Here is a 14,564-nt window from a genome sequence, read left to right as displayed (position 1 = left end):
CCGCTGTGACTGAGCGGTCCTGGGCACTTTAGTCCGGAACCACGCGGCTGCTTCGGTCGCAGGTTCGAGTGTCAGGCATGTGATGTCCTTAGGTTGGTTAGGTTTAAGTAGTTCTAAGTCTAGGGGACTGATGACCTGAGATGTTAAGTCCCATACTGCTGAGAGCCATTTTTTGAACTCAGCCTCTGCTACAGTGAACCGCTCGCGCTCAAGTCAACCTGGGCGGCAGGGGGCGGCGTAGTCACCGTCGAATGTCTGAGGCCCCTCGGTGCACCAGGTGGGCCAGTGAGCTCTGGGAATTCGTCCAGTACGCCTGCGTGTGGACCGGGGGACTTGAGTGCCTTAACACCGAAGAAGGCGGCCGCTCGTCGCTGTTTTCAAATTTGCTGCATGGCGTTCACAATGTCGTCTAGTAAGTTGTGGACGAGGGAATACGAACCAGCACTGGTTCGTTGACGTCAGCCACAGTAAACGTTCACGTTTTTATTGTTGAATTAACTTTTCATAGCTGACATTCAGTCATGTGAAATTTCTTGAAAGATGTAAAGAGTTTAACAGTCACTGGCGTAAACATGATGCCTTTCAAGATATTGTTGACAGCTCCTAAGGTTTCCGGTGGTCGCTTCGCGTAGACCTGAGGAATACAGATAGATCGGAACCCCATCTCGACAAGGTACTTCATACTGCCGACGCGTTGCGTTGCGAAGAGACTCCTGGATACTGCACTGCAGCTGGGTGCGCCTAGGCCCCGTTGGCAGTTGGGGAGGGCAGAGAGGCCGACAGTTTGTCGGTTCGCTGCCAAAGCGGAACCCGCTCCGCTTTTGCTCTTATCGTCGGCGTACAGCCAGAACGACTGGTTACGCGTCGCCGGCCCGGCGCAGTCGGGTTCTGCCGCCGCTACGGCGCCTGCTGCCCTCTGTCAGTGAGTCCGCCAACCGGTCGGTCTACGTGCTGAGTGTTGCCATCTGTGCGGCCAAGTCTTAACTAGGCGGCGTCCGTCCCAGTTCTTGCGGGAGACGCGTGTCGGCCCTCAGTCACATTTGTCCGCGCGCCTAAGGCAATGAGGGCTGCAGGGCAGCGATATTTGGCGCCGTTACCAGGCGTAAAGAACCGGACAGCGTCCGGCTGCATTCCTGTTTGAGCGGCGATGACCGCTTTCACTTGTGCTGGATAGCTGCGTATCCAGATAGCACGCAACAGTCCGGGACCACGTCGGACTGTGCGTGGCTGTGCAGATGACTCAGGAACTGAGATGACCCTCTGTTGCCACACTCCTCCTGGCGCAGCAACTATGGCACACGTCGTTCCTGCGACGATGAATTGCGGCGCATTAACCCCTCTTTAAGTCGCTTATATGAAGACTGCGTCTGCTTGCGGTGATTACGTCCCGCACCTCGGCCGGGTATTCTTGATCTACCTGGCTCACTACGTATTCGAATTTGGCGGGGTCGCAGGCAGCCCCTGATCTACAAATTTCTCAGCTGGGGCAAAGACGTGATAGTGGTGCCCCCTCCCCCTCGAGGATTTGCGATAGGACTTCAATTTTTTTTTTAAGAAAAGGAAATCGGCTTTTTAAAGATATGTCCATTTTTAGCGCACATCTTTCCGAAGAGCTTGTTATATAAAACGTATATGCTCGAGGAAATGTACGACATCTTATTTCTTCTTAAGTGTACCAAAGTGCAGTGCCGTGCCTCTCCACACAGCACGTCACTCTATTTCGCTCTGTGGGATTCAAACGTGTATACTGAAAACTCACAATTAACACTGGGTGGAACTATTTGTGACCAGAACGAAACAGGCCTCTCTAATATTGCAGACACACGTCAAATAAGCGAGACTGTTTTGCCACAAACGGCCATTTTTATCTACCTCATTTACACAAATAAGACGATAGAATGTAACTCACAGAGTACCAATATCAAATGCCTATTAGACCTACTACAAGTAAAAAGTTTTAAATTAGGAAATAGTTTCACATTTCATTCATAGACTCCAGTTTCTCAAGTATGAGATCGAAAAGTAGTAGTAGTACCAAATTTTTACATAAATTTGGGATCGTCATATATTCCGTATGATCTGTGTGATGTACCCGCGTCTTCTTCCTCGTTCTAACAAACTATTTTGTCGTCACTAATTCTGTAACTGTTCCTGCCAATGTTAAAAGTTATTCTCCGGTTAACTTCACCAAACCTGTCAGAATCACCGGATCAGTTATGTGGCGTTTATGCTCCGGTTACGCGGTATTACGCGTTCGTACAATGCGTTTTCGCGCTATTCAGGCAACACAACTTCAGCGGCTGCTAATCAGAGAGTGTGCAACTGGCCCACGGTACTGTAGCGGCCCGGCGAAAATTTTCTCTGCAAAATTTCATTTCCTTGGACAGACTGAGAAGATGATATGTAAGTTCCTTACTTGTTATTCCTGCTAGTTGTTTATTTCCACTCTGGTAGTTTCAATCTATGGATTTCGCTAGTAATTATAACAAGGCTTATCATTCACACACTCAGTGAACCAAATAAACAAACAGCGATTGACATTCACCCGTTCGGTTTTATCCGGCTCAGCCCTAACAGCCCGGTCGCTTTAGCCTGCGGGAAAGCTTTTTATTTCTAGATAAGACGGGGATCCCCCTGGTACAGACATCACGTACACTACACACACACACACACACACATTCAAATATCAACTTATGGTTCGTTCAGAAATCAACTTAGACTGTGTTCAAAAATGCTCGAAAACCGACAGCGCTGCATTTTAAAGTCATAAGAATGATCGACAGACGAACGTGCTTTGGATGCTAAGCGCTTTATGAAACAAGATTTTTTTCTTCGAGAATATGAATTTGGCGCCCCACTGAAATTACCACCCGGGGCAGATAGTCCGGTTTGCCCACCCCACTCTCCGCAGATCCGGGTCTGGTCGCAGGTGACGTTGCTGCTCAGGAAAACCGCCTCCACTTCGCTGAAACACATGATTGGATCGTGCGGCCAAAAGGGCAGCAGCCTAACCAACACCTGTCCTGCGCTTGCCGTCGCTCCCGTAACAGTGGGAGGTGGTGGTGTGGCTGCAAGCAAGTTTTCCTCGGCTGCTTCTCTGCCGAGAATGCCTGCTGCTCGCTCTCCAATCTCACTAGCAGCTCATCTACTGTCTTTTTTCTACAGCCTACTGTCTTTTGCAGTTCTTGCTTTAGCGCCTAGTTCACAATTTGTTTGCAGACTCACTCTTGGTACCCGAGGACAAAAGTGCTAGATCACTCGCGGTTCCGCGTCACTCACACCGATGCAGTTCGTCACTACGTATCTAGGCTAGTGATCACGTCGGGGTCACCAGTGAAGTGGGAACGTGTGGATACCAACGCTTACATGTCAGTCGTGCAGTGAGCCGACTTTGCTCTCGCACCCACGCACTTTGTTCGGGATGCAGGCTATGGTGTGGTAAGGGGAATTGATAAGTACACTTGCCGAAAATGTATTATTCTGCCAAATGAGCAAATGAACAAGTGACAAGAATTAAATTAGATCCCAACGTCCATTACTGGGCGATCGCGATAATTGTGTTACATAACAGTTCCACTGCAACTCCGACCGGGAGTGTGTACACTCGTCGGTGACGAACGCTTCGTCCGATGACTTGGGCACGGGAGAGCAGCAGACGCGTGTCCACGACGAAACGAACCTTTTTCTTGCAACCGCGGGGCGTCGCGTATTTTGCGAACACGACGAAGGGAAGGCGGAAACGAACGGAGAGCGCCAAAGCGCCCAAACAAACTCCGGTGAGAATGGTCTCGCACTAAGCTCGACCCACGTGGTCCGAGGACTGAAGTTACAGACCCTCCAAAAAGGCGTTTGTGCTGTACAGCGGCTGATTTCGCACTGCTGTTGCCTTCTTTTTTGTGGTGACCGGGCCTCTTTGCCTCACTGGTATCTAAATGGTTCAAATGGCTCTGAGCACTATGCGACTTCTGAGGTCATCAGTCGCCTAGAACTTAGAACTAATTAAACCTAACTAAGGACATCACACGCATCCATGCCCGAGGCAGAATTCGAACCTGCGACCGTAGCAGCCGCGTGGTTCCGGACTGAAGCGCCTAGAACAGCTCGGTCACAGTGGCCGGCACGTTCTTTGACGTATTGCTATCTGGATATTAACATACGTTCTTTGACCTTTTGCTATCTGGATATTAACATACTCCACGTACAACGTTTTAGTTCAGTGCGTAAAAGCTGTAATCCATCAAATGGAACGAGTAAAGAAATACAGTTTTCGCATAACTGTAGACACTGATCCTCAAATGCTATCAGTAGTGTAATGGATGTGAAGTTAAGTTTTTCACAAATCGCTCATTTGCATTGCGATACACAGGCCAATATTTCCTCCCATATACGATCAAATAGAGGAAACAGTATCAGTCTCTCGCTATAGCGTTCACTCCAATGTCACAGTAATGAGTGGTATGTATTCAACTGTTGACAGTTAAGGCATCGTTTGATAATATGTAACAATACGACCACTGGAGCAGCATCAACTTACGTTGAAATCACAAAAACTAAAATCTAAAAATAAAATCGAGTTCAACAGCTGCTGCTAGGGCAGCAGTTAAAATACTTACTTCGAACTGAAGGCTTCTCTCAACAGCTTCTAAGTCTTCCGTCGAATTTGTTAATGGTTCTGTTCCCGCAATATTGAGCGTGATTCCTACGCTACCTACAACAGATTTCCATTTGGAGAGTTAGTAGAATTGCAGCTTAGGCGGCCACTCCCGCCAGAGGTTCGAGTCCTCCCTCGGGCATGGGTGTGTGTGTATTGTTCTTAGTATAATTTAGTTTAAGTAAGTTTAAGAAGTGTGTATGTCTAGCGACCGATGACCTCAGCAGTTGTGGCCCTTAGGACTTCACACACATTTGAACATTTTGTAGCTTAGGGCTTAGGTGGACTGGGGTTCAAGCTGCGGGTTGTGCACACGTGGAGCTCAATTTAAATAATAATTTATTTAACACCAACAGCATGGAAATACACTTTCACTAAAATATCATATATCTGCAACCTGAAAATATCCTTAAAAAGGGCTCCAAGCAATCTATGAAACAAAATGTCCTCCATTAAATGACAGAAATAACTCCAACCTTAGTCGTAATGTACATAACTGAGCAACAACTTTTAACAGTCTATACTGGATGGCCTTCGAATAACCAAAAAATGGCTCTAGTACTATGGGACTTAACATCTGAGCTCATTAGTCCCCTAGAACTTAGAACTAATTAAAACTAACTAACCTAAGGATGTCACACACATCCATGACCGAGGCAGGATTCAAACCTGCGACCGTAGCAGCAGCGTGGTTCCGGACTGAAGTGCCTAGAACCGCTCGGTCACAGCGGCGGGCTCGAACATAACCATTTAGAATATCTGAAACAACTGCAACATTGAAACATAAGCTGGCAAACAACTCTTAGAATTAACTTGCATCATAACACACAATTATCCGATGGTTTAATACTACTACTACTACTACTACTACCATCACCAGATACTGTGACACGAAGCTACACAGAACTCTCAACCAAACTATCTACGCACGAATCTTAATAAATTCTTTTACATTAACACAGACATTTGATTATTCACACAGAACAAGTAACAAGATCAATTCTTCAGAGAATTTTGCCAGCAGCTGAGTTATGCTCACGGTGTAATGTAAACGAAGCACTTTAGGATTAACGCGAGGAGCGTTCAGTAAGTAATGCAACATTTTTTTCTATATCTGAAAGTAGGTTGGTTCTTTCAGAATTCCAGTACACTATATTATTTTCAACTGGTCTGGCTACAAGAAACCTGTTTTTCAACATGCTCTCCATTCATGAGATGGCCTTACACCATCTAACTCGGTGGGCTTGTATGTCCGCATGATACCACCCTACTGGCTGACGTCGGATCCTCGTCTTGGTGCATCAATAACCTCCCCATCACACACGTACTACTTAACTGGGCCAAACAGATGGAAGTCGGAAAGTGCAAGATGCGGGCTGCAGGGTGGGTAAGGAGAGACAGTCTAATCAAGTTGTAAGAGTATTATCTTTGCGGGCAGCCGCATTTGCACATGCGAACACGGGACACGGAACTAGTATGATGTGTTAGCTCTGCATGTGAGAGGCATTGTTGTTATGGAAGTTAAAGTGTTGCTACAAGTGCTATTATAGTAAAGTGATGAAATATGGAAGTGGTTCACAGAGCGTAATGATGTAATTAAAAATAAGCAGTGCCGCCGATAATGTATTTGTGTATTCTCTCGTTGCGTGTCGCACTGTATATCAATCATCCGAGCAGTGTTCGGCCTCTCAGAATGAACTAATGCCGATCAGCGATATAGTTTACCAAGAAAGAGAGCATTCAAGTGCCAATGTGTTGTTGTGAGCCTGAGAACGTGCGTTCGGTCATCCCATTCCGCATCATCAACAATCAGCCGCGCCACGACGGTTACGCTCACACTCGTACAAGTGAGAACCGAAAACTGAAAAATTAGCTCTACGAACAGTGTTATATCGTTACTAGTGACAGGGGGGACTGTTACCAAATATCTGTGTATGCATGACGAGTGTAAGAACTTTCGTTCGTTCATTCGGCTTCTGCATCATTAACAATCACCCGCGTCGCGTCGGTTACGCGTACGCTCGTCCAAGTGATATTGTGGACTGGTAATCATCAAGAATGTTAACTGGGACAAGCAGTTATGTCTTAGAATGTAAACAGAATACAGATGTTCTTACCAGACGTAGGACAGTGTTGTGCTTAACGTTTAATGCCCCCCCCCCCCCCCCCCCCCAAACTCGCTTGCATATTTAGACAGTTTCAGGCAAGCCAGCAGCTGTGTGGAGCAGAACAGTACGACCGCCGCGGGTTTTTCAGGTTCGTGGTGTGGACAGGGCGCACGGTGAAGAAGCGACAACCAGCTAAAGAGACCCCACCCCCCGCCATTTGTACCGCTGGCGTGTTACAAAGTTTTATGAGTTGCGTTTTTGTGGCGACGAACACGCTGGAGTCATTTCTTCAATTTTCTGGGCGTAGCACATCAGATCTCCGACCTGATCGTTGCACAGTGAGGGAAGGCATCAAACAGGTAACGCCTTCAGTGTTCCCGAAGACCGTCGCCATGAGTTTAGAGGCTGAGAGTGCTCCTTTGAACTTTTTATTCAGAGGAGAGGTGGTGTGGTGCCGCTCCATGGATTCCCGTTTTGTCTCCGGTTCGAAGAGGTGAACCCATTTTTCATCGCCTATGGTGGTGTTCTTCAAGAAATTGTCACGATCAGCCTCGTTGCGCGCTAGCAATTCCGCACAGATTGTCCGTCTTTGCTCCTCATGGCCTTGTGTTAGTGTGGCGAGGAACCGAGCAGGACCACACTTTTGAGGACTCCAACTGGTATCAAGTGTGCCAGCACTGTCAACGGAGTCGTCCAGTTGAGCAGTGGTGTGTTTGATTGTGATCTGTCGATCACCTCAAGTGAGAGTGTCCGCACGTCCCACTATGTTAGGAGTCAGAAATGTGTGAGGCACACGGTGGATTGGACAGCTTTGCTCGACCATGTAGAAATGACGACAGATGCCTCTTCCCACGACTTATCATGCCGTTGTTCAATGCCAGCCCCCTGAAGACATTCTGGAAGCGCCTGCGAATATCTGCAATGCTCTGGTTTTCAGCCAAAAGACACTGAATAACAATTCTCAGCTTAAAACGCACCTCCGTTACAGGAAACATTTTAAAGGCTACGTAAAGCCCCGCCACCTATCGAAACTACATGAAACATGTAATGGTTCTTTATTTACGTGACCGTTACGGCACTCCAACCCCAGTTCTCGATACCAGTAATATCGTACTACTTTTCTGCGAAGTAACAGACATATTTTTGTAACAATATTCACATTTGGTTTTATTAATGTGTAGGTACTCCGATGTATCTATATATTAAAGTGATATGGTTCTTGTGTGTGTTCATTTCGGAGAGACTGTCATAATCTTCGACTTACTTGTAACCGTTTTGGCGCGAATGCGCACAGAGCAGTCTTTGTTTCACTTTGCAGAAGTTGTTATTTCGCTTTGTAAAAGAACAGTAAAGTCTTGTGTTTAGTTAAAGTGGAAATTAAATATATGAAGACTGATACAAAAGTGTGTTCTTGATTATGTGACAACTAAGGAGAAGTATATGTGAATTTACAAGAAGTTTAATAAAAATGTGGATCGTGAACACCAAATCAAAAATTATTTCTACCATATCATTGTTATGATCTGGGATTGTTTGATCATTAACAATTTCCTGAAAAACGCATTTGTTAGGTCTTGAAATATTGCTAAAATACAGATGTGGACTTTCTAGCAGTCAAAGTGGAATCACCCTAGAATCAACAAGATGAGCCATAACAACTTCGACGAAATCTACGTGGGAATCCGGATTGCATTACTTATTGAACGCCCGTCATAATTATGATTCGATTATCATCTAATGAAGCAACTTTGCAAATACCACTAACGTCACAAAAAGAGGAAGTGAGTAAAATTACCATCCTAAACCGGTAGAAGATGAAGGGTGATTAACAAATTGTAAAAGCAATGCACTAGCAGATGGGAACGTACACTGCTACAAAGTGAACCAAAAAATTGTTTAGCCTGGATATCTGTTCAAGTAACTGAGGACAGCGCTCTTAGTTACTACCTTCTTTAACACACATCGGTGACACTGAGAGCTGTAAACCGTATGTTCTGCGTCACAAGTAGCCCGGAAGGCCATGTTAATAGATGGATTTGCTTATTTTGTTTGCAACGTTTCATGACAGCAATGTCAATAAATTGTCATTTCTATTGTTTTTATTATTGCACACATCAGTGTTCATGACATTCGAATTTATATGCTGAAACGTTTGTTCTGCAAATATGAAAAATTTAAAAAAATTGCTATCGTGTTAGTTAGTGGTAGTCAACCAAAAAGTCTTATTGCCATATACGCAACGTTCCGTATCTTGTAAACCAGCGCAATGACTTTGAAAGATGCATCACAAAATGACTGCTAGAAGGACAATAGCTACACAACTGGAAACACACACACACACACACACACACACACACACACGCAGGCCCGAGTAGAGGGAAGGCAATTTGAACATCAAAAACTGGTAATGAAGTGAGTCTAAGTACTTATGGAAAGATAAAGAATTTCTGCCTACTATAGTGCTCTTACTTAAAAGCAGATGTTAAGATTACCGAACTATTAGTTTAATAAGTCACAGCTGCAAAATACTAACGTGAATTCTTTACAGAAGAATGGAGAAACTAGTAGAAGCCAGCCTCGGGGAAGATCAGTTTGGATTCCGTAGAAATGGTGGAACACGTGAGGCAATACTGACCTTACGACTTATCTTAGAAGAAAGATAAGGAAAGGCAAACCTATGTTTCTAGCACTTGTAGACTTAGAGAAAGCTTTTGACAATGTTGACTGGAATACTTTTTTTCAAATTCTAAAGGTGGCAGGGGTAAAATACAGGGAGCGAAAGGCTATTTACAATTTGTACAGAAACCAGATGGCAGTTATAAGAGTCAAGGGACATGAAAGGGAAGCAATTGTTGGGAAGGGAGTAAGACAGGGTTGTAGCCTCTCCCCGATGTTATTCAATCTGTATATTGAGCAAGCAGTAAAGGAAACGAAAGAAAAATTCGGAGTAGGTATTAAAATCCATGGAGAAGAAATAAAAACTTTGAGGTTCGCCGATGACATTGTAATTCTGTCAGAGACAGCAAAGGACTTGGAACAGCAGTTGAATGGAATGGACAATGTCTTGAAAGGAGGATATAAGATTAACATCAACAAAAGCAAAACGAGGATAATGGAATGTAGTCGAATTAAGTCGGGTGATGCTTAGGGAATTAGATTAGGAAATGAGACACTTAAAGTAGTTAGGCAGTTTTGCTATTTGGGGAGCAAAATAACTGATGATGGTCGAAGTAGAGAGGATATAAAATGTAGACTAGCAATGGCAAGGAAAGCGTTTCTGAAGAAGAGAAATTTGTTAGCATCGAGTATTGATTTAAGTGTGAGGAAGTCATTTCTGAAAGTATTTGTATGGAATGTAGCCATGTATGGAAGTGAAACATGGACGATAAATAGTTTGGACAAGAAGAGAATAGAAGCTTTCGAAATGTGGTGCTACAGAAGAATGCTGAAGATCAGATGGGTAGATCACATAACTAATGAAGTATTGAATAGGATTGGGGAGAAGAGAAGCTTGTGGCACAACTTGACCTGAAGAAGGGATCGGTTGGTAGGACATGTTCTGAGGCATCAAGGGATCACAAATTTAGCATTGGAGGGCAGTGTGGAGGGTAAAAATCTTAGAGGGATACCGAGAGATGAATACACTAAGCAGATTCAGAAGGATGTAGGTTGCAGTAGGTACTGGGAGATGAAGAAGCTTGCACAGGATAAAGTAGCATGGAGAGCTGCATCAAACCAGTCTCAGGACTGAAGACCACAACAACAACTATGTATATCACAAAAATGTCCAATATCGACCTAACATTAGTTGTACTATGTAAGCTGCAGAAATAAAAAAAATCTATTTTACGTTCTTTTCTTCTTTTTTTTTTTGTTTTTATTTGTCATACCTACACAGTTCGGCTTCAAAGCATTAACGCTGTTCTCATTATCAATACTAAAAATGAGAAAAATATTCATTTGTACTTAAAGTAACTCTCTTTGGTATGGAAAATTGCCCATTATTCAGGGATACACATTATCAATAACTCGCCAGCAGTGATAAAAGTTTTAACAAAATTACAACAAAATTTAAAAGATATAGTGATGGTCAACATCTTATATTATGCTGACGAATTTTTTAGCGGAACCAAATGATGTAAGTGTTGTTAACTACGTCACAAAATGCATATGCTATGTAATGCTTGATCTTGGCACAAGTTGAATAGTGTATTGCGATTTGTTATAAAGGCAAAGTAAAGTGACTTGTTTTGATGACGCTTCATTACAACAACCCAGTAATCACATTATGAATTTGAGTACATATAAATTACAGTTAAATGTTTTTCGAAGAACTGTGTCATTTCTTTTTCATTTCTCCACATTTCACCTCACATAGGAGAAAAGAATAGTAGCATATTAGATCTTTTGGAAACACGTATTTTTCTTGCGTGTTCCGAATCCATGAGCATCTCCTCACTATGGCACAGCAGCTGTAACTAATGTATAGTGTCCTGTAAGGAAGAGATGAAAAGCATGCTACCATTGTATTGTTTCCACCGCTTCGAGAAAAGAAAATGAATTATTGACATCAAAACAGATCTGCGTTTTTGTTAAGGATTACGTGGTATGTATTTAATATACCTCTAATGGCTTTCTTCTAAAGAACATTTTTGCTGCTGCTTCTCTGTTTGGACTGTTTACTTGTCGAAGGAGAATAATGATTGTTTGAGTGGAGGGTGCAGCGCGGTGTGAATGCAATGGTGTCCACATATATAGGGTTTCAGAAATGACGAGGTAAATGGAAGGATTAGAAAATTAAAATTTGTACTGAATTTGTGCATATTCAAGACTTATTATTTCCATTTTCTGTGACAGACTGTGTACTTACAATGAGGGTGGGTAATTTATTTGTATGTAATCAGCAAACGACCAATAATAATAATTTAAATAATTATCATTATTATTGTGGTACCACCCAGAGATTGCAGTGCCACACCAAATGCAGCAACACGGATCAATGGCACAGACATTAGTGAGGGCTCACTGCAGTCTGCAACAACTATTGGGGGACACTGCAGAAGACACGCCCTCCCTCTCAGTATGCCATCCCCCTCGCACTGTGTTCAACACAGTGTCGAGCATGCAAGAGCTCAGGCCAATCACAGACCTCAGCTATGGCAATCACCAACATCGTGTAGGACAGTGTCTGTTGTAAGTTTGATGAAATACATTTCCGCAAATGGTGCATTTTGTACTGTAAGAGTACCGTTTGTTAATCTGTGCATTTTTCATAAGCAGTGACAGTTGTAAATTATTAAGCAATCCTGTACAAACAGCGGTCTCGAACTCAAATAAATCTTTTACTCATTTGTGTAACATGTTCTCTAGTTCAATAAGTCTTCTCCCAGAGCAATCAAAAAAATCCATAGTGATGGCCAGACGCAAGTAGTTTTGTCTAGACACAACAATAATGATACTGACGAACAAGACACTCAGTAAAAATGAAATTTGGCTTGAGTAAAAACACACCGTTCTGCGTGGCTCTGTACTGTTCATCGTAGAGGTGATATACTAGCCCATGGGCCCTGAGAACAGTGTGTGTGGCCAGGTAGTCACCGATGCCAGACGCGTTCTGCGAGGGCGCCTGAAGACCAGAAGAGCCGTAGCCACCGGTGAAACTGGCCGGTTCGTTGAAAGTGATCCACCATTTCACCTGCAGGACCAGGGCCATCAGAGGTGAATCACAACAGGTAGAAACCAACGTGAGAAGCAGTAGAGCTGTCGCTACTCACCCTGTCTCCAAAGTTTTCAAACAGCACTCTGGCGTACTCCACGAAGTAGTCGGCGAGGAGCGGGTTTGGCCATCCTCCGATGTACTGCAGTGCTTGCGGTAGGTCCCAGTGATACATCGTCACCTGTACACCATACACCTCATCACTAACGTTATGTAATACATCTCATACCGTGTTTTATTACTGATTATGTTCTTCAGTCCTAAATTAAATGGTTTTTGTTAAATCTGTAATCAGGTTTATTGTTGTAAATACATTGTTTATACAGAGAGGAAGAAAGATTAATCTAGAAGATAAAAATGAAGAAATGAGTTGAGCAGGGAAACATACGTCGCGTTCATGCACCTAAATAAGCGCTTGTGATAGAATGTGCTAAAAACTACTATTTGGAAAACCGAGTAAAATATATTCTTGCTCCAAAAGTAACACTCTGATTCTCAGTCTACAGGAAAACCATAACACTGAAGTAGAAAATGGCTCTGAGCACTATGCGACTTAACTTCTGAGGTCATCAGTCGCCTAGAACTTAGAACTAATTAAACCTAACTAACCTAAGGACATCACACACATCCATGCCTGAGGTAGGATTCGAACCTGCGACCGTAGCGCCTAGAACCGCACGGCCACTCCGGCCGGCACTGAAGTAGGCATCAATGCACTAAGAAAGAGGTTAGAATAAGAAGAGCTGTCCGAAAAAGCTGTTTTTCTCTCCCTCCTTATTTACAGTACTTAATTAATTTACAAAAAATGTAACACAAACTACGAGGAACAGCAGCAACGGGGATCAAAATTAGTGGTAATCAAATACATTATATTTGCTGATGGTATAGTAATCTTAGCAGATTCTGTACAGGATATGAACTTTATGGTAAAATTATTTGTTACACATTTCATGATCATAAACAGAAAATAAACATTAGCAATACTATAATAATGATGATAGATAAACAGAACAGAAAAATGAGGGCACACATTAAGGCAGGAAATAAAACGTTAGTGCATGCATGTAAATGAAATTTGTTACTTGGGAAGAACAGTAACAGATGACAACAAAAGTACAGTGGATAATGGAAGAATTTTTGCGATGACTAAAGGAGTATTCAGGCATAAGTGTAACTTATCAACAAAGAACTACACTAATACAGAAACAAGGAAGAAATTCTTTAATAAATTTAAGCTATTGTTGTGAAAGGTGGACTCTGAGGGAACAAGACGAGAAAAACTTAGAAGCAATAGATATGGAGAAGAACCTAAAAACATCTTGGACTGAAAGAACATTTAATCAACAAACACTAAAAGAAATTAACAAGAAAATGATATTGGGTAACACGATACAGGGAAGATAGCACAACCAAATGATATAGATGGCGACGGACAGGGTCGGATGGCTACGTCAACAATGCGTTGCCTTTCGCGTCTAATGATGAGGAAAGTATATTCTACTGGGCTTTGATGAAATGATCATGTTTCAAGACTGGGTTTTGTTCATGTGATAATTTATTTGTCTCTTGGTCTAATCGTGTTTAGATTTTCCAACAGAGGTATAGCATCAGCGTTGTATAGACAGGCAATTGAGCTGGACGAAAAATCAGTCGCGTGCCCTCAATGACGGAGCAATGATTTCTTTTTGGTATCACTTCACTAACTGTTTCATATTTGGCTACAAACGGTTCAAACGGCTCTGAGCACTATGGAACTTAACATCTGAGGTCATCAGTCCCCCTAGGCTTAGAACAACTTAAACCTAACTAATCTAAGGACATTACACACACATCCATGCCCGAGGCAGGATTAGATCCTGCGACCGTAGCAACAGCGCGGTTCCGAACTGAAGTGAACCACTCTGCCACAACGGCCTGCCATATCTGGCTGCAGAAAACCCTGGAATTATTGAGATTTATCATGATTATGCGCTTCGAACATGGTTATCCGATATGAAATGACTGGATTGCGGCAGAGAAATGATTGTGTGGTCCTTACATCCTGATTTTGATTTCTGCAGTGTTTTGGATCTACATAAGATATGAAATT

General features: G+C 43.1%; 1 protein-coding gene across 1 annotated transcript in view; it reads right to left on the bottom strand.

The window, feature by feature from the left end:
* Positions 1-14,564, bottom strand: part of LOC126281892 (myrosinase 1-like) — a 105,451-nt gene that overhangs the window by 54,241 nt on the left and 36,646 nt on the right. Inside the window, exons 4-6 of the mRNA XM_049981207.1 lie at positions 12,534-12,656; positions 12,271-12,454; positions 4,614-4,708 (exon numbers count right to left, since the gene is read on the bottom strand). Of these exons, the coding sequence (XP_049837164.1) occupies positions 4,614-4,708; positions 12,271-12,454; positions 12,534-12,656 (402 nt within the window). The remainder of the gene's footprint in view (positions 1-4,613; positions 4,709-12,270; positions 12,455-12,533; positions 12,657-14,564) is intronic.

Source organism: Schistocerca gregaria, chromosome 7, assembly GCF_023897955.1.
Source record: "Schistocerca gregaria isolate iqSchGreg1 chromosome 7, iqSchGreg1.2, whole genome shotgun sequence".
Taxonomy (NCBI): Eukaryota; Metazoa; Arthropoda; class Insecta; order Orthoptera; family Acrididae; genus Schistocerca; species Schistocerca gregaria.
This window is presented reverse-complemented; position numbering and strand designations above follow the sequence as displayed.